The sequence below is a fragment of the Perca flavescens genome, chromosome 4 (genome assembly GCF_004354835.1).
Source record: "Perca flavescens isolate YP-PL-M2 chromosome 4, PFLA_1.0, whole genome shotgun sequence".
NCBI lineage: Eukaryota > Metazoa > Chordata > Actinopteri > Perciformes > Percidae > Perca > Perca flavescens.
The window spans coordinates 6,475,779-6,500,279 of record NC_041334.1 but is presented as its reverse complement, the minus strand read 5'-3'; the positions used below and the strand labels follow the sequence as shown (position 1 = coordinate 6,500,279).

General features: G+C 42.3%; 1 protein-coding gene across 2 annotated transcripts; it reads right to left on the bottom strand.

Annotated features, from left to right (window-relative positions):
• Window positions 1-6,967: 6,967 nt before the first annotated feature.
• zbtb40 (zinc finger and BTB domain containing 40) lies at window positions 6,968-24,294 on the bottom strand. Of its 2 annotated transcripts, XM_028576008.1 has the most exons (12): window positions 24,025-24,294; window positions 22,014-22,207; window positions 18,198-18,631; window positions 17,078-17,271; window positions 15,131-15,344; window positions 13,685-14,086; window positions 12,291-12,497; window positions 10,589-10,753; window positions 10,150-10,364; window positions 9,903-10,059; window positions 8,712-8,923; window positions 6,968-7,420 (listed from the first exon to the last, which is right to left on the bottom strand). In XM_028576008.1, the coding sequence occupies exons 2-12, from the start codon at window positions 22,163-22,165 to the stop codon at window positions 7,211-7,213; spliced, it is 2,562 nt and encodes an 853-aa protein (XP_028431809.1). In that variant the 5' UTR covers window positions 22,166-22,207; window positions 24,025-24,294; the 3' UTR covers window positions 6,968-7,210. The 2 variants fall into 2 exon arrangements, with proteins under 2 accessions (XP_028431809.1, XP_028431810.1); XM_028576009.1 differs by lacking the exon at window positions 24,025-24,294 and having other exon boundaries at window positions 21,965-22,042.
• Between the last annotated feature and the right edge of the window lie 207 nt (window positions 24,295-24,501).

Genomic DNA, 24,501 nt, shown 5'->3' with positions numbered 1-24,501 from the left:
CTGGGATTCTGGCGATACGGACGTCGCCGTGTTGTTGTTGTTTTTTGCAACTGGATGTGATTATTTTTGACGATTTATAGTCGCAATGGCGCCGTGCTAAGTTAAACGCTAAAGAAAAACGTCCAGGTACTGGAGCCGTTCATCTGCATGTACGGGAGAACAGATAATTGGCAAACTTTCTCTTAAGTTACCAGCTAACGCTAGCGGTAGCTAGCTAGCTTGGTTGGCAAACTGCTGAACATGACGTTTCCAAAATGTTCCAGTCAACTTTGATAAAATAAAATTTTATCAACTTTGATAAAATGAACACACAGTGAGAGGGTCAAACAGCCAGAAACAAGTTGAGATGTATTTGATGTCCATAGCGTTAGCATTGTTAGCATTTCTAAGCCTCTGTCCTGATTGACAGGTTCTAAATAAATCCCCTGCTTTAAAGTCTATTTAAAATAAATGGGACCATTATTTACAAAATCAACATGATGCTGTATTGAAGACTTTAAACTAGCGATTGAGACCATAAACTCATTATGAAAATGTTTACTGAAGTAATAAATCAAGTGAGGAGTAGGCTCATTTTCTCATAGACTTCTATAGAAACGGACTTCTTTTTGGAGCCAGTGGAGTCGCCCCCTGCTGGAAATGAGATAGAATGCAACTTTCAGGCACTTCAGAATCGGCTTCACTTTTCAGACCCGGAAGCTTCATCCATTATTTTTACAGTCTATGAGTCGGAGTCAGGGCTGCAGCGTAACATGCAGTTGAGAGGCTGCATGTTTTTTTCCGAGTTGATCTTGTTTTTCCACAGAAAATATTAGAATGTCTCTAAATGACTGTAGTAATGATTAGCTGATGTCAACATTTTCCACACTACAACTTTAAACTCTAATCCACATCCGTTTGAGTAGGAGTGCTTATCTAGTGGCCAGTAGAAGAACTGCAGCTAAAAACTCTTCATCCTTGGCATCTTCGAGCTCTGACTCCTGCTGAAATATGACACAAAGACACTTTCAAAGAATCTCCAGAGGAATATTTGCACTACATATACAGTGAAACGAAAGTCTTGAGAGACAGTGTATATACGGTAGACTTGTTTCTGAAGGGATACAATACTGCGGTTTGTATGAGGATGATGATTATATACCAGCCTGTAAATTCTATTTATTTATTCATTCATGATGCGTTTGTGTGTTGTGTCTGTCGTGGCTGCTCACAGGTGCGCCATGAAGCATTTTTACCTTAAAGTTCCATCAATCAATATTTGTTCATATTATAACGGCATCAAAACGGTGGCATTTAGCTCACTGTTTTGACAAAATATCTCCTCACCTTAATGTTTTGTGTGTGTGCGCGCCACAAAATGACCAGTGCAAAATGAGCAGGATGACAGGACAACTGTTTCATATCAAAAACACTGTTGCAGTGGCCTCTGGTGTAGCTGTGATAAGCAGTGGGACAACCAAACTTCCCCTAAATTGGAAACATTAAGACAAAGACATTAGCCATAACGCTGTTGCCGAGCGCTTCTGTTCCTGAGTGGCCACAAAATCAATTTGTGCAGCTTTAACAGGGCATGGCCGCAAATATTTTGAGTCATTGGCACCATGGCTGTCAACAAATGAGACCATCATATTGAATACAATTGTTTTATATTACATATTACCCTGAGCCACTTAGTTGTATTTCGGAGGGTAGTCTTCCAGAAAGAGGGCAAAACAGTGTAAAAACGCACACCAAACATTTTTCTCTGGACAGAAAACAAAAAGGTTGATAAGATAAGTTGTTTTTGGAATATATTATCATTGGTGTTAGGAAATGGTTTCCTTGACGATTCATTTGAGTCTAAAAATGCGAGCTATTAATGTATCAATTCAAGACACGCTGTATGTAGCACATGGTTCATTTCGTGTCACTGTGTTGTGTGAACCATTTCTGTCTTTTAAGTGTTGTTAGCAAGCCATGCTCTTTGTGTTTTTTTTATTTTTTTTTGCTTTGTAATCCGTAGGAAAAATGGACGTGCACTTTTTCATACAAGGCCAGAGGCGCGAGCTTAGTCTGGCTATATCACAAGCTCAATCTTTTAAGATTGAACATTAGTCTGGGGAGTCTGCTCTGTATTTCCTACTGCACAAGATCAACGGGCTTAGATCAAATGACTCAAATTGGATAGTCCTTCAACCAATCAGAGCAACGATCCGGGTGACGTGAGCAGCAACAGGGTTGCTGCGTTTCGGTGGCCACAATGTTGAATGTAAACAAGAAGCTGCTTGGTCGCTTCTTTATCGTCATCGTGTTAAACCCGCCAATAGCGCGCCAGGTGGATAAGGCAGTTTGTGAATGGTCCCCGCGAAAGTTGTAACGGAAGCAGGATAGATAAACGTACAGGTTTCCAGCCTGAGCTGCAGGGCGAAATCAAATAGCCAGCAGATGGGGCCGGGTTTACCCAGTCTAGCACAAGCTTTCTTCTAGCCAAGATGTCTTCAGTCGGTCCCTGCAGGCAGAGCTGTTTCTTCCTACAGGCAGCCTATGCAGGTACATAGGGCCTCCGCAGCCACTAGGGGGCCCCCAGGCTGCAAGTTCAGCCCGTTCAGGCTCAATATATTTAGGGAGAAATAAAATTACTTTTTTTTGTAACCACAAGCAAGTAGCCTTCTTTGTTTTAAATTTTTTTTAAATAAACCTGTTTGAGGAAAATCCTGCATCTGTTGCATTTATTGACGTAGAGGAGCCTCATTCTTAACTTTTGTGTAGGTTTCAATGGCTTGGGTCAACTTGAGGTGTTTAATTTGAATTTGAGAAAGGTTTTTACGAATCTAGCCTCTTTTCCTCCTAAAATGTAACAGATTGATTCATCTCCACGAATCATCTTAAAGATCTGAATCCTTGGGCCTTCTGAAGTTGTCTTCCTGGGCAGAGAATCCTCAGCGTATACATGTATGTGACAATAAATAAACTAAGTATTGTCCTACATATCTCCATCAAACTAACCATTTGATACAGTGTACAGACTTTGTTGGGAAGGCTAAAACAGCATGAGAGACAGTTTTCCAAAAAAGCAGCTGCAGGTTCTGTTATTTCAGGGAGACCCCGGTGAGACAGATGAATGTAGACCATTTTAAGACCCTTTGGATGTACTGATCCATTAGCGCCTTGCCTCAGCCTCTTCCTCTTCTTCACTACAAGGCAGCTTATGCAAATACACAACCACTACAAATCTGCTGGCCTTCAGACTGCAGGCAGTGGTATCTTCTGTGTGTGTAATATAAGAAAAAGTGAACGCTAATTCAATACATCTTGGTTCTCCAAAAGCACTTACAGATGCCGAATGTGTTTAAGGCTGGGAAGTCGTAAGAACACCGCAATGCACTGCAATACATGTAGAAAGGTAGAAAATAACTTGGAACAAAATTTCAGATTCAGTGTGAATTTTGTAACTTCTTTACTTTTTTTCGACCCTACTGAGCGCAACTTGCTCAACGTGCTACTCAGGTCTTTGCTGTATGAGCCCGTTCAGAGTGTAAGCTGTAGGTTTGTTTTATCTGATCCTTCTGTAATAAATATCTACTGTACATATGAATTTGTATTATTTGTTTTTATTTTAAGATTAAGGCATTTCCACCTTTAATGGACAGGACAGCTAGGTGAGAAAGGGGAAGAGAGAGGGGGGAGACATGCAGGAAATCGTCACAGGTCGGACTCAAACCCTGGACCTCTGTGTCGAGCCATAAACCTCTATGTATATGTGCGCCTGCTCTACCAACTGAGCAACCCGGCCACGTATGTTTTTATTTCTAATGAGACAAATGCACCATTGAAAACCATTTTTTTTCTTCTACTTGGGATAAACCCCCCTGGATTAGTTTTGATGGTATCATTTAATGCTCCTAGTTAACTGGAATAACGTGGACGAGAGAAGCGTTTCAGACGGCAGAAAACTGTACGTGTCAGAGGAGAAATAACTTCCACGAGCTGCATTTTCACTGACTAACAAACACACAGAATGAAATCCAGTGTCGAAGAGTGATCCCAGTTCCTACACCAACATTACCAGAGAACCCAGAATGCAATGCAGCCACTACATGTTACCTTTACATTCTAAGAGCCAAACCAACAATGAATGCATTTCACTAACAAGTTTTTTTCTGTGTATCCAAATCCTGAATGTCTTCTTCCTCTGTGCCACATAGTTGTCCAAAAACTGTTACAAACATCACCTCCTTCATCACCATGAATTTTAAGGAAAAACTCAGGAGCAGCACTCTTCCTCATTCACATACGTGAAGAAGGTTCGGGAGACTTATGACCTACGCAGAAGCATTTAATGAACACTCAATTTAGGAGACAATTAAGCAGGCAGTACAGTTTCACCACAATGTGATATTGTGCAGTGCCGTCCCAACCTCTCTGAAGTTTAGTTTAGTTTATTTATTTAAAGAAACAGGTGACAGTGTACAATAAACATTAACCCCAAGGGGAGAGATGCATAGTACCAGGTTTTAGCTCAAGAGCTAATTTTCACCCGTAGTCCCTGGGCAGTAAACACTAAAATACACAATACATCATACATACATGAATTGTACAATTTACATTAACCAAATAAATAAAATATAAGAAAAGATCATATTCAAACCTTTCATGTACTCAGATCTACTCTTATAGACCTCAGAACCCACTTACACACACACACATGCATATATCCAATCACATGTGTGTACAAATTTGATTTGACAAAAGCCATTTCTTTGTCTGTCTTGCAAACAAGTTCCGGTCTTCCTGATGGTGTATTTAAACTCATGCTGGAGGCGTCACGTTTAGCTGAACCTTTAAGGTAAACAGAGATATTGCAGTTGCCATAAACAAAGATGCTAAAGCCTAGTTCAGCCTCTTTTTTTTATCTCTGGAAAGTATTAGATACTAAAGCCTAGTTCAGCCTATCTCTCTCTCTCTGGGAAGTACGCTAAAGTGTGGCTAGCCCACTGACCTCCAAAAGGAGACAGTCCTGAGACAAAACATCCCCTTATCACGCAGCTGCCTAGATTCCCTGAACAGTTGTGGTTATTAGAGACTGGCCGAATATTCTCGTCCCCTGACCTGTGACCTGTGAATGACCTGATGTTGTCTAAGCTTTCCCTTCAGTCTCATCGTACCACAACATGCTGTCACCACAATGAACACACACTGTAGTTAATTTTCGCTCAATCCCACACACACCGTCCTGCTGCCACAAATACTCACTAGAGCACCAAATGTGGATTAATCCGCCGCCGAAAATAGTCCCCAACAAATGCACCATTTCCTCCTGTTTGAGTAATGTATGCTACAAACTACAGTGGCCAGCCGTTTGAGGAGCCTTTTTGTTTTTTGAATGAAACATTTGTGACCAGTTTTAAAAGTTTATTAGATTTTATTTTATTTTTACATCTTCAGTAGGAACCAATGGGCTCGGGGCTGAAAGTCACTGAGGAGAGAAGTTGGAGAGTACTGAGAGGTAAACAATATATATACTGTTGTTTTGGGTCTTTTCATGGGATTTGTAATAATAAAAATATAAAATGCAGCAAACCTCATTTTTCACTTTCAAACGGTCACATCTCATAGTCTTTGTCAGTGAATGGAGTTTTCGTTAAAAGCTCAACAAAACACAAGTTCAAGTTTTATCCATGAAAACCTCACAAGAACTTCCCCTCTGTGTAGAGAGCCGAAGTCACGCCCCTTCCGGTGGACCTCATGGGACCTTAATTCGGAAAAAATTTGAACAGTGTGAGTCAATGGAGAGATGATAATTATTTTTTGATCCTGTTTGAATTGAGCCATGGATTCCAAATATGTTCGTCAATTTAAAAGATAATTTTTCAACCGAAGAAAGTCTCAGTTAGCCGTAGGTTTGTCATATGACCACTTAGTTTTGTGTGAAACCGTTCAGTGGACTACATCTCTCGTCTCACACAATTTATGTCACCTAGCTTGATGGTCAACTTGCTCGCTAGCTAGCTAGCTTAGCTCTGTTCAACAACACATGTGTAACGTTATCTTTATCGTCATCGTGTTGTTTTGTCTTTTGTTCTTGTTTTATCCAGTCAAGTGTTTTCAGCAGAGAAGCAAAAGAACAAGCGAGACCCTCTGCTCATTAGAGTAATGTTACATCCCCGGTACGATACACACAGACATCGTAGCTTCAGAGAGACGTCATCCATCCTTTAAGTGTGTACTCTTTGTAATTACATATTTTCACAGTCTTATACTCCAACAGTTTAACAATAAACGGAGACTTTCTTCGGTTGAAAAATGATCTTCTAAATTGACGAACATCATATTTGTAATCCATGGCTCAATTCAAACGGGATCCAAAAATTATTATTATCTCTCCATTGACTCTCGTTCATATTTTTTTCAAAATATAGGTCCCATTGGCCGGAAGTACAAGGGCGTGACTTCGGCTCTCTATTCATGGTGAGATCATAGAAATGGAACGAAAATAGAACGGACATTCACAGTCAAATCAACATAGCAGGATGTTCAGAGCGGCGACTATTTTTGTGTGTCCTGTCCCGTCCTGTTGTAGCGGGCTAACTCGGATTCTATTTCTACGGTCAATGCACAGCGCTGAGCGCCATCTTCTTCTAAACTAGTCAAACAACCACAGCAAATGTTTCTACTCTCGTTCTACTTCTATGGGCCAGAACCCCCACCTGTAACTGAAAGTCCACATTCCGTCTCTAGTGGGTTGCTGTGTGAGAAAGGTGGTAACTGAAGTAGAGATAGTTGGGGCAGTCTGACGGAGGTCTGCTGGGATTCCCTGCCTTTGTGTTTGCTGTTTGACTTCCTGTGCTCTGTGGGCACGGCCCGGATAAGCCAACCTGGCTGTCTGTATGTAAACTAATGTCAAACACACATTCATGTAGGGTGCCCGGATAGCTCAGCGCCCATATATATATATATATATATATATATAGTTATAGTTTAACTCCTCAACGCAGCGGGTCCGGGTTCGACTCCGACCTGCGGCACTTTGCTGTACTTCATTCCACCTCTCATTTCTTCAGCTGTCCTGTCAATAAAGGCCTAAAAAAGCCCAAAAAATAATCTTAAAAAAAACAACATTCATTTAATCAAAACTGCAAAACAACTGCCAGAGAAAAGACGTTGGTGGACTAAACGTGAATCCCAACGAGTCCTTGGCGTGTGGCTGAGTGATCGTGCTGGGGTTTGACAGTTAGGAGTCGGGAGCTGCTGCTTTGTCCTCGCAGATGAAGGTGACCGAGGTGTTCAGCAGGTCGTACATGTTGACCTGCACCACCTCGGCCGACGACTCGCCCTCTCTCTCCCCGGCCAGAGCCACAAACACCTGCTGGGCAGCGGCCAGCTGCTCCTCACAGCTGGCGGGCTCCGCCCCTTCGTCGCCTGTTGGATTTGCTGCAACCACCTGATTGGACAGACAAGTCGTATATTTGAATTGATTTTAAAAAAGGCAAAACCGCACTGCTCTGCTGGTTGAAATGTTAAGGGCCCTATTTTAACGATTTAAGCGCACAGCGTTAAGCGCCCGGCACAGGGAGTGTACGAGTCCACTTTTGCTAGTTTAAGGGCGGAAAAAAGTGAAATGCAGGGTCATTTCGGGTTTCTTTTCCAACCTGGACCATATTTCCCCATGCATTGGTGTCTGAGAGACTAGACAAGAATGTTTGAAATGGGTCCCATGTTGAGCGAGACTGCTGTAACCAACCAACCGGGCTGCAATGTAATCAGGGCCAATGTTCACCGTCTATTTCTGTCCAATACATTGTTGGAACAGTGGAAATAAGAACCAAGACGGCTTTTGATAGTTTTATTTTGTTTCTGTCGACTTCCTGTCTTTCCACTGCTCCAACAAACCATTTAAGTGTGGAAATATGCTGTCTCTATACACGCTAAATGTAGGGATTTCGGAGCCGTTTCGTGTTAAACAAAAAGGATCTTGAACGTTAACAAAAAGGCCTCTCTCTGTAGGGCTCCTTTCCATAATGTTGTCAGACACTTAAAATAATAATCTGAGCCTGTCAGCGGCAAAAACTGCACTTTTAGTGGACACAGTGAAAGTTTTGAAGGTGCGCAGTTGCCCAATAATTTACATTGCAGCTGGTTTCATCCTGCTTAATACTAGACCAATTTCAAAGATCAGATCAGTCACTTAGACTAAAAAAAACATTACCCTGCCCTGCTAAGAGGGTAGTGTGCAATAAATAATAAAAGATAAACATATGTAATAGAAGTATTCAAAGGCTGAAGGCTATATTTGTCTGGTGTGTGGGTGGGCTATGCAATTTTTCAGTGTATACTGTATGTAAAAAAGCAAAATATACGATAACATCTTGTACACGATTGAGTGCAAAAATACTGGGTTATTATTAGTTATTAAGATTATTAGTTCATCATTTGGTCTATAAAATGTTTCATTCCCTGAAGCCAAAATTATGTCTTCAAATTGCTTAGTTAGTATTACCAATTTTAAAATGCTATTGTATTTCAAGTAATATTGTATTGATAATAAATTATAATACAGAAGTAAAACGAGCAAATAAGCTAATGTTTGACAATGTCACTGATAAATGATTTCACTGATTACCTAATAATCAATGTATCATCTGAGCTGAGGTGGACACTATTTTTCAGTACTACAGCTGAGGGCTGATACTACATTTCCCATGTGGGTTGGGTGCAGCAGCAGAGCTCCTTACTGTGTGGGAGGCGTCTTCCTGAGCCTCCATGTGGCAGGAGAGCAGGTGCTCCTGGAGCTCCAGCTGGGAGGTGCAGACCAGCGAGCAGAGCGGGCAGCTGAAGGCCTCCGGGCTCTGGCTGACGTGCTGGCTGCTCATGTGCTCCTGCAGCTCCTCCTCCCCGGCCAGCACCGCCGGGCAGAACGCACAGCGCACCGCCGACGCTGCCAAGCCTGGACCACGGACAAACGGGATCAGCAAAGGCAGCTGCTGTCATTTATGTGTGCCTTAATTTAATGCAAATTACGTATAATCTTGCAGCTGCTGTGCAGCTAAAGACACGCTGTCAAAACACAGGTTCTGATACACTGTCTTCTACCTTGAATGCAATTACTATAAAGTACTGTATAAGAACTACTTTGGGATGAACCATCTCTATGAAAAACCCTTTGGCCCAGATGCCACTACCTACCTTATAATGTGAACAATGGTTCCCCTAGAATTATACAGGCCAACGGGAACCCCAGCCAGGCCAGAAAAATCGTTTTAATGCCAAAAATAATTTGCCAAATATCCATCTATATTAATTCTGCGTCACACTGCCGTGAACTGCAGCGGTGCACTGCCGTGAGTCCGTGAACAGGGCAGCTGTCTGTGGTTAGTTCACATCTGTTAACAGCAGAACAGTCAAGTGTGTTATCTACAAACTGCTAAAGTCAGTTGAAACGTTGTCGGTAGCCTAACGGTTACAAACAGGCTCAACAGTGAACATCACGCTAACCTCCTGAAGGATTCTGTGTTTTTTGTAAAAAATATTTTTTAGGGCTATTTCCTTTTATTTAGAACAGCTGAAGAGAGACAGGAAATTAGGGGGGGGCAAAGGGCCTCAGGTCGGATTCAAACCTGGGCCGCTGGCAAGCACTGAGCCTACATGGGGCGCACACTCTACCAGGTAAGCTAGAGGCCACCCCAGACTCTGTGTTTTGAGCTGAGCTGGAGCAGAGGTATGTTATTGGTATATTCGGTTAAAACTGCGGACTGTATGGTTAAAATTGTTCTTTGTGAAGTTTGTGGGAAGTGATGTAATGTAGCGTTTTATTTGGAGTGAGCACTGTGCCGGACTGCGTTGGCTAGTAAGGAAATAACCGGGCCGGGCCAGGCTAAAGCAGTGGACCTGGGGGGGAAACAGTGGAGAAGCTGTGCTGTCCTCACCCTGGTGCTCAGCAGCCTGGTGTTTGGCCACACTGGCAGCGCTGGGAAAGAACTTGAAGCAGACATCACACTGGACCAGGGTCTTGAGCTGCCGGGTGTGGTTGGCAAACACATCCGGGTGGTTGGTCCTGTTATGGTACCACAGGCCTGACAGTTGCTACGGCAACAGAGGGAGAGACATTTAGATCAAATACACAGCGAGCACACCGTACTGGACAACAGTGAAAGACTATCAGCCTCATCCTACCTGGTACGACTTGTTGCACAGCTCACAGCTGAACGGCTTGGTTCCAGTGTGGGTGGCCTTGTGTTTGTCCAGCAGGGCGGCGCTGTTGAACACCTGGTTACAGGTGGGACACTTGTGGAACTCCTTTGGGTGCAACTCCTGGATGTGCTGCCGATGCTCCTCCAGCGAGGAGAAGCTGAGACAACACTTTTGACAGTCATGAGGTTCCGACAAATCTGACACGAAATGGGAGCACATCCACAATTATTACATTATTATGTTAGCCAGTTGCAATCATTTATTCTGCAAATGTGTTTCTGTTGCAATTAAAGTGAGCTTAAAAATAGGGAAGGTTGGGATTTAAGGAAACTATTTAAGTTAAACATTTATTTCCATCTTTTCGCATGGATGATGCACACATAAAAAACAATGCAGCATGAATGTGAGAGTGTGTTCTTACTGTGGAAGGTGTGCAGGTGGACGGTGAGTCCGCTGGCCTGGCTGTAACCTTTGCCACATTCTCGGCACACATAAGGCCGATCACCAGTGTGTGTTCGCACATGGCGCGTCAGTTCAATGGACTGGGCGAAGACAGCCTTACAATACTGACACACATACATCTTTCCTAAAGAGAAAAAAAAAACACAGACTGAACCGACTGGACATGAAAAGACTGCCTCATCATCAGTGGCATGCTTCAACAACATGACACACATACACGATTGGCTCGATTCTAGATATAAATAATGACTTTATTCATGGGAATGGGGATTGCCGTCAGAAGATATTCAGTTTCATCATTTATCGACTTTCAGTGGGATAATATAATTATATACAGTATATGGTCATACCATGTTAAGCCCGTTTCAGACCAAAGATTTGTGACGAGAAGAAACCGTTTTACAACATTTCAGAGAAAAGTTGCAGCGGTCTGAACCGGCTGCTCGAGTCTCCCGAGGCTGGTTTTACAACGTAAGAGACGTCACCTTTTTCAACAGCCAACTCACTCTCACAGCCAAGTTAGCTGGTCAAGTCAGTTACAAACTGTCAGCTGGTGGAAATGGCAGAGTTTTGGACGGAGGCTCAACGAGCGCCGGCGAGCACGGTATGTGGTGGAGCGAGGTAGAGAGTGACTGAAGAGAGGGAGCGCCGTTAGAAGAAAGCAGAGAATCAGAGAAATAAAACGTTGTTTACTACGTTTCATCTCTCCTAGAAATGGTGCTACAAATTAGATCCAGCCACAAAAAGCCTAAAAAGATGGAAGTTAGACAGAAGTAATATGTATCCATGTAAGTAACATGGATGCACATTGTATGGAACCCATACAACGTTCTTCGCAGGTAAAATTAATGATTACTTTCTTTGAATTTTGGCTGTTTTATTCAATTTTATAGCATTAAAAAACATTTTTTAAATGGTTTCAAAACAGCGTCAAGACTAAACTTTGACATATACCCGTCTGTGTCATCATCCTCTGATCTGAACTATTAGTCAAAATAATTCACAATTTCTGCTTTGTTTTAACTAAAAATAGGTATAATGTCATATCAATTAGGTTTAACTACCATGAATAAAAAAAGCGTTGAAATAAGTGACAAAAATGTTTAAAAAGAAAGCGTCAAAGGCATCAGAAAAAGCACCCCCAAAAAAAAAAAAAAAAACAGGACAACAAGTTCATGGTCAACAGGAAGACAACACAAGGGTTAAGGAACTAAAAAGTTCCTTCAGCCCATTGTTATCTGTGTTTTCACCACAGTCGACGTATGAAAAAGCAGAGGTGGTTGCAGGGGTAAACACACTCTGCAGCCTGCAGGTCAGGTTCTCTCCTGTGTGCAGCCCATTTCATCTAAAAAAAACCTGTTTTGGCTCACTGTGACGACATTTACATTCATTGGTGTAAGCTGGCAGGTTGCAGAACATTGCATGGAAAGTGGTAAAGTGGCAAGTTTCAACTTGTCTCGGTGTGAATCTTTGGTCGGAACTGAGCTTTAAGTTCAACAAAAATCTATAGTTTAAATGAAAGACTTTTAAACCAATTGTAATTAAAAACTAAAAAATGGGTCAGCAGCAGGATACACTCGGACATCACCAACAGGCCCGTTTGTTACTACACAAGGGTGTGGGAGTGTGTGTGTGTGTGTGTGCGTGCGTGTGTGTGTTACCCTCAGAGTGTTTCTTCTTGGTGTGGTATGCGAGGGCAGCAGCCACACTGAAGCTCATGTCACAGTGTTTGCAGAGGTAAGGTTTCTCTCCTGTGTGCAGCCTCATGTGATTCTTCAGAGAGGAGTTGGCGCCGAACTTTGCACCGCAGTCCTCACAAGCAAACGGTTTCTCTTCAAAGTGCTCGGTGCGCTTGTGGTAAATCATGCCTGAAATATGAACAGAAACCTATCAATTTCAAGTTTCAGTTTAAGTTACTTTTCCACCCAAAGTACTTGAGACCTTTTAGTCCCTGGGACAGCTTTTAAACCCTTGTGTTGTTCTCGGGTCAAATTTGACCCGTTTCCAACGTTTTTTTACATCAGAACTATGGGCTTCTTTAAACCAAACTGCCCAAAAATAACATGGATGCATGGATGCGTCATTAATTTTTAAAATTAATGATTACTTTCTTTGAATTTTGGGTGTTTTATTCAATTTTATAGCATTTAAAAACATTTTTGAAATGGTTTCAAAACAGTGTCAAGACTAAACTTTGACATATACCCGTCAGTATCAACATCCTCTGAGCTTAACTATTAGTCAAAATAATTCACAATTTCTGCTTTGTTTTAACTCAAAAAAAAGGTATAATGTCATATCAATTAGGTTTATTTACCTTTTTTTTTTTTTTTTTTAAACGTCAAAGGCATCAGAAAAAGCACCCAAAAAAAAATCTATTTTGAACTGGAAGGAAAACAAGTTCATGGTCGACGGGAAGAAAATGTGCCCAGTTAATCTAGAAAAAAAAAAAAAAAAAAACGGTTTTGGCTCACTGTGACGACATAGAGCTCAAAAGTCCCACCCCTCCTCCGAGAGACCTTGGGTTCCGGAAGTACATTTCCCATTCATTTCTCCCATTGACGTCTGGAAAAATCCGTTCATAAAAGAGTTTTAGACCATGCCTTAGGCTAACCAGACGTGACTCATAAGCATACAACATATCATTTCGAGTGAAAAAAATGAACAGAAAATCCCCAAAAAGTCAAAGGTACAAGACTGTGTACATATTTTCATTATTGAGCGAAGGAACTACTCATCCCATAAACCACCACGCACCACTGAATAAAGGAAGATAACGTTTGTTAAAAGGCTAAATATGTTTCGAACCATTCTGAATGAAGTTTATTTTTGTACAGATACTCGCAAAAATCACACTTTAATAATTTAATTTTTATTTTATTTTAATATTTTTCAATAAAAATAAGAATAGTGATACAAAATGATCATTCCCTCCAATATACGGTGAATCATAGTCAGTTTAAATAATAGCAATTAGATATTTTCCTCATATCTTGCAGCCCTAGTTGTTGACAACTGTTTCAGACTTTACCCTCCCTGGTCCAGCGAATCTCACCTGACGGGTGGGCGAAGGTTCGCCCACACAGGTCACAGGCCACCTTCTTCTTCACCCGTGCGGTGCTGCGGTGAGCCTCGGCCCGATGGCGCTGCAGGGCCCGCTGGTTGGGCAGCTTCTCCGGACACTGCGGGCACTGCTGCTCACACTCCTGCGACATGGCGCAGCGCTTCACGTGGGCCAGCATCCGACACTTGTAGGCAAAGCCCCTCTTACACCAGCGACAGGAGTAGGGCTTGGAGGGGGAGGAAGAGGAGGAGGAGGAGGAGGGAGATGAAAAAGAGTCAGTCGGGTCATTTTTGACTTTCTCATCCTCCTCCGTCTCCTCCTTACTGTTTTCTTCCTCTCCCTTTTCCTCCAGCTTTTCTTCACTTCCGGTGCCATTTTCCCTTTCTGGGTCAACTGTAAAAGATGGGAAAAGGCAAAAAAATGATTTGAACTATTACCATTATCCCAGCAACGAGATATAAATATGGCAGCAGTGTAATGCATATAAATGGGTTTAACGGTCAACTGTTCAGTTAAAAGGTGTAGTAAGCGATGCTGTGCAAAGATTGTTGATATTTGAACTCAACTGCCAAACAAATACGACCCTCCTTTCAGAAGCTCCGCCCCCCCCCCAGATTAACGGACAGATAACTACTGGCTGGCTGGCACATTCACATGCTACGTCGACCCTCCCGTCAACCTGTTGCTGATTGGCTGGAATAGTGTTTTGTGGCTCGTGGACTCCTTCACGTTTAATTTGCATTCACATTAGTCTATGGTGTTAAAGGTGCCCTGCCATACAAAACCGTTTTTCCTTGTATTTTTTGAAATATGTCAGGTCCATATGCGTTTGTGTTATGTGGTGAATGTGAAAACGAACGGCTACCTCCTCTGTCAGCTCTAACCACTGAAAAGAAATAAGCAGAGAAATCAGGCCAATTACAAAAGCTGGTCAGTCTGACATCATGTTGCCTGAGCTCATTACTATTCATGAGCTCGTCCAGTTGCACTGGGTAAAGGATGCTGACATCCAGGCTCTCATTGGCTACTGTTAACCAATCAGATTCAAACAGTTTAGCTTGTTGAATATTAATGAGAACTGGCAGAAATCGAGCTGAGTCTTCCTGCAGGCTTTCTATACCAAACTAGAATGGCTTGAAACAAGGTAACCAAGGCATTTTTTTCCACAAAAAATGTTACAGAGTCCATGGTAGAACTTCAGACATTACCACAAAGTAATGAAATACGTGTAGCAGGGCACCTTTAACACCAGGGGGGTTTTTTCCCACCGCACACAGAAAATAGAGAGCTAGGTGACCGTGAGGAGATATTCTATATTCTGAATTTGTCAAAAAGCGCATTGCATTAACATCACTTACGATACGTTTCAACTTGACATTTGGAAAATGATTTTTAATCGAGTGAGAAGATATCCACTCACACAGTGTCCTTCTTTACCTGCCGTTTGGTTTCCGAGGGGCTCCGGTGTGTCCCTGTCCGCCTCGCCCAGCAGAGAGAGCAGTGGTGTGGGGAAGGAGGAGGGAGCTTTCTGCCGAACGGTCCGGAGCAGCGAGACAATGGCTTCCTCACTGAGCTGCCCCTCCTTCACTCTGCTCAGCAGCTTCTCCAAAACTGAGCTGGGATCAGCTTCCTCACAGCACTCACACACAACCTGGCAGGGGCACAAATCTACCTTCATAACTACAGAGAGATCCAGGCCTTTATTTTTTGTGTTTTAAATGCTTATATTTAAAGTACATTATAGATTATCTACTTCAATCGTGGCCAAACGGTTAGAAAAGATCCTAGTTTAATTGATACATAATGACCAGACAAGACAATATGCCACACCCACTGCAAGTTATAGACCAAAAAAGCAGGACGCCACGATATGAGGAAAATATGCGATAACGTTGCGATAAATAAACAGATATTAAAGTGTACTCAGTTCTGCATTTCAGCTACTTTCAGTTTTCTGCTAAGAAAAAAAAAAATTTAAAACAAAAGAAACACATTCTTTTATTGAACACAATAAAAAGAATTAATGTGCAGTTTTTTACTGATATTTTCTTTCAACAAGCAATAGTGGATGCTAAAAACACATTTTACTTAGCAAACTGGAACTTTCTCTATCGAAGCTGTTTGGTCTACTGGACACAATTGTTAAAACTACAGGCACTATATAATATTCCCACCGGTAGAAGTAAGCTTTGGCATGCATTGGTCTGGAGGTCTGCGCTCTCCGATTGCTCTTCTAGTATCACTGTTTTCGTCGAGACTGCAACATAAACCTTGCAGATTCCAAACCAAAACCGGTCAGAAGTGTTGTCTCCGGTTTAGGGGCTAGGAAACGCCGGAGCAGGGGGAATGAGAGGTGTAAACGTAGCAAAAGATATTTGTTTTTAAACCAAAACTTAGCAATGTAAATGTAGCCTTAAAGGTTCCCTGTGGAGTTTCTGATGTCTAGTACTGCTGGGAAGAAGGAGACTGGTAACAAGGATACACACACTGTGTTCTGCTGAGTAGCAGTGAAGGTAAACATCACTTTTGTTTCTTTACCAGAAAACTCCACACGGCACCTTTAACTCTGGGTAGAGAACTGTTTCCAGGGCTGGGAGACAGTTCATTTACTGGCGGATATTCCGCAGGAGGTCCCTGGCCTTGCAAAACAAACTTTGAGCTAGCAAGCTAAACGCTGAAAATGGCAAGTTTTGAAGAAAATTTGGTTCATAATTTGTAACAAGGCAGGCCTGCTTGGTTCTTTCAGGGAATAATTGGAAAGATTTACAAAGAATATGTTTATGGCATTTTCCTCTCTCTTCTACATTTCTGGACCGATTGGTGGGATTTCTGTGGACCAAGTACACACGGTGATACACTTGTAACAGCAAATGATGGTATAGCCAGACCTTAAGCTTGATTTATGGTTCTGTAGCCTACGTAAGTGGCCTGAAGTTTATACTTGTGCATTGGTGTGTGTCAATCTCTTAAAGAGAATAGCAGGGCCGGCATGTGTGTGTGTGTGTGTGTGTGTGTGTGTGTGTGTGTGTGTGTGTGTGTGTGTGTGTGTGTGTGTGTGTGCGCATCGTAGAGCGAGTGAGAGAGTGAGTAGCTTCAGAGTGAGTAGCGACTCTATAGTCATAGTGAGAGAAACAAAGTGTCTCCCCTGTGCTCTCTGACCATGGTGGGAAATCTGTAGCAGGAAAAGGTGACCCTCTCTCTTGATTTCATGTTGTTTAAGGAGAAGGAGAACCTGAAGGAGATTCAGCATGCTCAATAACCCCCAAAACCCCTCCGATATAGTCAGAATCAACCAGGCAGTGGCTGAAATATTGTCCGTATAGGCGATTATGTTAGTTATTGCTAATTATGCAAATTGCCCACTATGTGTAAGTTTGGGTCTACCTGTCTCTCCTGTTCCTCTAGGCTTCCCTGTGCTGCCTGGCTCAGCAGCTCCACGACAGATGACATGTTGGCGAGGAGCTCCACAAGCTGAGAGGAATGCTCCAGAAAACCAGCGGCAGGTCCAGTTGACACCGTGGCTGCCGTTGGGTTGTTTTCTTCCGCCACACTGTCTGAGGATCTGCCTTCTTTAGGCTCTGTGTACACACGGATAGGAAAACATGGACCGTGAAAACATTACCGTTGTCTTGTACATAGTGTGGGGGGGGAGGGATTGGAGGAGCATTGTAATACTACTTTTTTTTCTGCCACGTGCCATTGTTTTTTCATTGATTACATGCCACTTAGCAACACAGTAATACAACAGAGACCTTATTTATTGATTTCAATATCGATCGATCCAGCTTAAGGTTAGCCTACTATAAAGGTGCTGGTTGACAAGAAGCTAATGCTAATGCTTGGTCTATAACGTTAGCTAATGCTTGGTGGGTAACATAAGATTAGGACATCATTCAACACGCTCAGTTATTTTTAGTATGATTGTTTTGACCATGGTTAACAACTCTGGGCTAACCCACGAATTCATCCACAGTCAGCCCCCAGCCAGCCACTATCATTACAGCAATCCCAACCCGGTCAGCACTTAACTTCGGTGCTAAGGTGCTAACGGCAGTTTACTGAACTGTTGGGAAACAGACCCAGGCACCCGAGTCAGAACAGCGGCCATTCGTAACCTTTACACCTCCGTTAGCGTTACCAGTGTTAGTGCCAAAGATCTCCTCCTCCCCCCCCCCCCGCCCCCCTTTGCGTTTAGCCGTCTTTACAGTTAGCTAAATTTACCCAGCAAAAGGGGGATAAGGCACCAAAACGACTAATACTAATAGTAATTTAAAGATGTGGTAGCATTAGATCTGGACGGGCAGGATAACTCTGGGAGCTGGAAGGGGTGTTTCGCGATTTCTGTTTCCTATTGCATATCGTTACAGTGCTACATACAATTTGTAATTTTTTTTTCTCCCTCAGACTGTCCTATACACTGAATACACAGAAACTGGTGTATTTATGCCTTTCAAAAATGTTTCTAAACTCCCTGAAACAGGCATGGCAAGCAGCTGAAACTGACCTGAGGACTCGGAGAGCTCGGTACAGACTCTTTTACACGCTGGTTCCTCTGCGTCCTCTTCCTCACTCTGACGGTCTTCCTTCTTTAGCTCAGCCTTCAGCTCCGTCTCGTCTGGCGTGGAGTCGTCCTTGCTGGGTGAGGCTGAACCTTCAGCGTTCACGCTCTGGGCTTTGTTGATCCCACTGAGGCTCGGCGTCTGTGTAGACGCCACCGGGACGGAGACCTGCTGGTTCACAAGAGTGGTGAGGACGTTTCTGAAGCCCACGGCCACGTCGAACATCTGCAAGCTGTCTGCGGCGGCGACGATGCGGCTGACGTTGTGTTTGCCGAGAGGCAATTTGCCGGTGTAGACCATGTCCAGCAGACAGCCAAACTCCTGCGAGGAGACCATGGCCGTGTCGATGGAGATGGTGTCCGAGCCATCCAGCAGAGACCTGGCAGAGATAAAGATCGTTTTACTTCTTTTCTTTGTGATATTTTTGTGTCAATAAACTTTGAATTTCTCGCAACATGAACAAATCCCCCCTCCCCCGCTTCTGTCATCACCACCCACCTAGACCAAAATCAAGAAAAGATGACACAGTAACTACAATATTCCAGATGATTCAACAAAACAGTAACAAAATAGACAATAAACCATAAACCAAATAAACATATGTATAAATGACAACACCATAAGCGCATCATACACGTCTCTCCTCATCACAAAGCTTCTTAGGAGCCCTCCTGAAAGTTCAGGTACAGTTCAGGTCCATTTTGGCAAACCGTTTATGACATTTTTTTTCAAAGGCGCCACCCTAGCCATCTCACAAACCCACTCGTGGATTGACGGCAACCCTTCATTCTTCCATACTCTTCAAATAATTTGTATGGCTATCATTAAACTAGTCTGGACCCAGTTTCTTATGTACTTATCATCCCGTTAAGGATTGACCCATCCCACAGAACAAATCACCTTGGGCTGTAGTCCGACATAGGTTATCATTTATGCTGGTCCAAAATTCCTGGACCTTATCATAGGACCATAGGACATGAAGTAATTGGCCGTCCTCTGTCTTACATTTCCAACAATTTGGTGTGTCTTTCAGACCAATTCGGAACAATCTGGAGTCCAATAGAAGCGATGCATAATCTTGAACTGGCGCACCCTCTCATCGCATGACATAGTTTTAATAATCCTACAGAGCCCCCAGGCTTGAAGAAGTTGAGACGGGCCTTGAGTCTGGATTTAACAAGGACTAGTCTCCAATGGTTTGAGCCATGAAGTTGAAAATCTTCCTTGATAGGACTTTTTGGGATTTGCCCTCAAGAAATTGAGAATTGAATGGAGACTGACACTACTACTACAGACAGCATAGTGATTTGCGACTTTAAACCTTTATTTTTTTTCTTTAAGGCTGGACTTTACAGCTGAAGTGCAAAGACAAAGGATTGGATGACATCTTTATAACAAAACATTGCTCTATATAATTGCTCTATATTGAAAATATTTAAACAATTGATTTAGATACCAAATGAATACTGTGATGTGATATGTTAACAGAATTATTTTCTGTGTGTTTGTTAGATGAGAAGATCAATACCACATACTGTACAGTCAAGACAGACATAGCTCTGCAATGTGTTTAACCAGGCAGCAGGGGGAACAGCTATCCTCCATCAGCTAAAAAAATAAATAAGTCGTATTTATCCAAGCAAGCCAGTTACCAACACACCTTAGTGTCATTTAAGTTTTGTTCAGGGTTATCTGCCATGCACTTATACTGTTTATTGTGGTAGTTTTATATGTTGTTATATGTCAGATGACTTTAAAATGTGTAATTGTGATCTTAACATTCTGACTCCTGAGAGACTTGCATTCTGTTTATGAAGATATGAAACCTGACAACCTGCCCTCAAGTATTTCTGAACAAACTTGACACTTTGACAAAATAATCTTAAAATGTCCACTGACATCTTTTTCCATTGATGAAGAAGGTGAGATGCAGTTAAAAGATCCAGAAAACAAAAACAAATGAGCAGCCAAGAGCAAGATTTGAATGATTATTTTGTCAAACTACAATTTGATGAATGATCAAGAATGATCTTTAAAGGTGAACTATACTATATATATTATGGTTTTCCGTATTTCCTGTCATAACTATAATGTTATAAGAGTTTTTTTTTTCAAAAGTTTTTCATGTTAAACGTGGCCAGAGCTTCAAATAATGAGGTAAACGTAATTCAGAGAAATCCCCATGAGTTAAAACGCTCAGATTTCCCACTGTTCTGAACGCTCCGGTTTCAACAGTTTTTTCTACTCTCGGCTAGGTGTCAAGTAACACCGAATCGACCTTCTATGATTGGTCATCTGCTCCAGGTAGGCAGGACTGGAGTGTTTTGTTTTTTTTAAGCTACCATATGTTACCATTGTCATATGTAGCTACATGCTAACAGCGGTGAAAGATGTAATCTTGACTCCCCATTTTCAGGTCACATTACTGCTGAGACATGTCCTGTTGTGTGTAGTATTTGGTTCAGAAGCCTTTAAGGTGTTTTTCACGGTACAAAGTCATGTTATATACTCTGTTAAAGCTGGACACCGAATGTACGCAGACAACAACAACAGCAGTGCGATGTGGACTGATGACCAATCAGAGCAGACTGGGCTCTTTCGGGAGGGGGGCGTCTCATACAGAGGGTGAATACAGGTGCAGCAGCCATGGGCAGTATGAGAAAAATAAAGTGTTTTTTGAAGAATAAAGCATGTAAACATGTTCAAGTACGAACACAAAATACAAGTATGAACCTGAAAATGCTAAAAAGAAATATAAGGCCGGTTACACACTGGATGCGAGCGTGTCAGCTGCGTGACGTGTCCGTTTATATTTCGGCTCCCATGTTAACAGGTTAGAGCTTACACGCTGCCTGCGTGACACGCGCTGCTCAGGCCACGCCGAAAACGCTTGCCTGCTAGAAATAGAACCAACGGCTATTTTTCACGCGACACGCAAGCGTGTTGAAAGCGTTTCCAGGCAAAATAGAATAGGAAAAGATGTCTTATATGTCATTTAGACAAAAATACATATTAATAAATGACATGTTGATGTTTGAAAGTCTCTAGGTTTTGATATAAATGCAATTTAAAAAAAATAATAATCGATTTTCTAATATTGCACCTGTCAACAGGCTACAGAACGAAATATTCTGTAGCCTATTTTGCCGTCAATACTGCCGACGTTGTCTTTGCTGTAATCAAATCAGTATATATTTATGTTTAACATGGTGTATTTCATTTTATCAATGGGAAACATAGATGTGTCCAGACAAGGCTAGCAGGAGCAGGGCCGTGTCAGACACGTTTCTGGTGTGTAAAGACATAGAAAAATCCACGCTCACACCACGCAACTAGTGTGTAACCGGCCTAATAGTTCACCTTTAATGCTCGACTAGTCTCGCATTGCCAGACCTTCCTACACAGTGCTGCGGAGGAAGGTCTGGCTAGTCCACACAGCATTCTGGGATTGGAGAAAAACATGCTCTGGGTTATTGGCATTTCTTTCAACCAATCACAATAGTCTTGGGCGGTGCTAAGTGCCGGACGGAGCAACGGTGCCGCTGCAAAATAGCAGAATTATGCAATCCCGGAAGTAGAAGGTTGTGTATATAGACTAATGCTCAACAGTTGCCTCTAATATCTTGAGGCTTTGCGTGGACTTATCTTAAATGAAGTAAGACCTGCTGAATTGCAATTCCAACCCACCAACTATTTCACTTTAATAAATCACCTGCATAAAAATCTTTGCGATCATCTTTCAAATCCCATGCTCACACTACCTGAAGAGCATGCTGGAGGCAGCCAGTACCAGTTTATGTGCACGGTGAGGGCTGTCTCCCACCAGGATGGTGCAGTCACAGAAGTGGCCCTCCTTCCTCAGGGCCCACAGCTGCTGCATCAGCTGGCTGCTGTAGTTAGGGAGCTCCATCATTCTCTTAGCCGGGCTAGAGGGGCACAATGTCCCGCTCTCTCTCTTGAATGGAGAGAACATCATGTCAAACTCAATTCAGATTAGTTTTTTTTTTCATTTTCAGCAAACAGCAAAAATGTACAGTATTAGAACTAGGCAGAATACGGAGCAAACCGTTTGTATGGTTTGTATTTACTGGTGGAATGGCACACACAGAACACAGAGAAGCTGTGTGAAAGTTTGGTGTTTTGAATTAACGTCAGTTGAAAGACAGACAGTGAAAGAAATTGATACAGCGATGCAACAGACTTCGACAACATAGATGTGATGTGAGCAACCTGTCTGAAATTTGTAAGTCTTTTGGTAGCTGTGCCGAGAGAAATCTGAATCATTCAGAATCTTGCAGAGACGGAGAGCGTGAGTAGGAGCTGTCCATAAGCGTAGGAGCAGAAGCAAAACGTTGCTGAAATATTTTTGTTCCGATGCTTTCATGGACTCTCTATGGGCTTCTCCCTTGACTGTATGCGTCCACGTCCCCCCGCTTGCTTGCAAACTTCTCCTGACTATATGGTAATTTCTCTACTGTGCGACAGAAAGTTATGACACAATCGTTAGCCTATTTTTTCAAAAAAACGGCTGCTACGGGGCCATAACGTGAGATACAAGGTAATGGAGCCTTCTATACATTGTTGTGTTTCTTTAGAAATAAACAATGGACAAATAGAGTCTTTAAACGCTTCAGATGTAAAGTTATTCGCTGTCAAAGTGACGCCAAAATGAATGGGAGTCAATGCGGAATGTGCTAGCGGAAGGTGACGGCTTGTTAGCCTCATAGGACGTACGCTTTCCGGATGCTCGCTTACACCCTTGAGTTTAAACCATAGACAGTCTATGGTTTGGGCGGAAGTTATCTAGAGCGGTCAAAGGTTTTATGACGCCACTGACAGGCGACTAAATGAAACGTCCCGTATCATTAAAATGAAATAACAGATTTCTCTGGGTTTGAACCATTGACTACAGTCTATGGTTTGAACATTGTTGGAAACATTTGGGATAGTGCAAGTAGACAACTTAACAAAATCTATAACAAAGGTATAGTCGTTTTTAGACATTTTAATGCAGGGTTTAAGTGCAGTTTAGTGTCCTAAATTCCCCATACAATGTCCTTAATTAATTATGAACCTGCTAAACCAACTGTGCTACTCTAACCCTACCCCTAACCTTAATATGACTCAAATAAGACCCTCATCATTTGGGACGCTCAGTTTGCGGAAAATAATTTGTGACACTAAACTGCACGTAAGCGTTAATGCTTAATTGTACCTTTAAGGTGGTTAATGGTACCGGCTTCATATAACGTTAACTTAGTTGATTATGGGCACAGGAAGGAAACGAGTCATGTACTTCAGTTGAAACTGCGACAATTTTCCATAAGAAGTCTCAAGACACTCTTGTGTCTGCAACAGTAGCTAGCTAAGCAACGCCGCATTCAATTTTCATTAAAATTGAATTTGGCATAACGTTAACGTTACGAAAAAGTGGCATGTCTGTCATGTAATATTCTATTAGCTGTTAGCCTTCGCAACATTACGAAGCAAGTGGTCCAAATTATATGAGCAACCGACTGTTAGCTCAGGTTACAGGTTTATATTACTGAGGTGTCTTCGGTCAACATTTACAAGTCAGTAGCTACATAAGCTAGCCAGCTCTAGCAGGCTATCCGTCACTAGCTTTAGCTACGGATGCTAATGTAATCTAAAACATGTTAACGTTACTAATGTTAGGTCAGTGGAACTCGTTGGGATACGTTTGTAGTTATTCTCTGAATAAACAGTTGACGGCCATCCGACATGCAGCTTCCAGTCAATGGATGTCTTTACCTTGAATAATTCAAACGATCCGGCTCTTTATTTAAACTTCTTTGCTGAACAACTCTGCTGTGCGCAATCTGCGCAATAAAGCTTAGCCGTTTTGAAAATGGCGACAGGCGGTACGGCAAGCAAATGGGTTCGTTTCCGGTCAGATAAGATCGGTCTCAGATAAAAATGTATTCGGTCATTGATCTCTCATGAAGAAGTTATGCCTTCACTCTGTCCATTGAAATTGTCGCAGAGATACTATGCGCATACGCTTGATTATTATCATTAGTATTGAACCAACATAGCTACTTATCAATATGATAGGATAAACGTAGAGCGTAACAATGACTCGACAGGAGCACATCTCCCCTTTTTGGCACTTCTAGGGGGTTTGTTAAGTTTGGTAACTGAACCTAGCCTATATTTGACAACCATAGACAGTATATAACAAGTATACAACACGTTCTCATGAATTGGAAATGGAGCCATTGCGTTTCT

What these genes read in the sequence shown, in the direction of transcription:
- zbtb40 (XM_028576008.1), bottom strand. Translation starts at nt 22,165, where the DNA reads ATGATGGAGCTCCCTAACTACAGCAGCCAGCTGATGCAGCAGCTGTGG. An exon ending in CAAGAAGAAACACTCTGAGG is followed by an intron (nt 10,754 to 12,290) that starts GTAACACACACA and finishes TTTTCTCTTTAG; the next exon opens with GAAAGATGTATGTGTGTCAG. An exon ending in CCACCTGCACACCTTCCACA is followed by an intron (nt 10,365 to 10,588) that starts GTAAGAACACAC and finishes ATTTCGTGTCAG; the next exon opens with ATTTGTCGGAACCTCATGAC.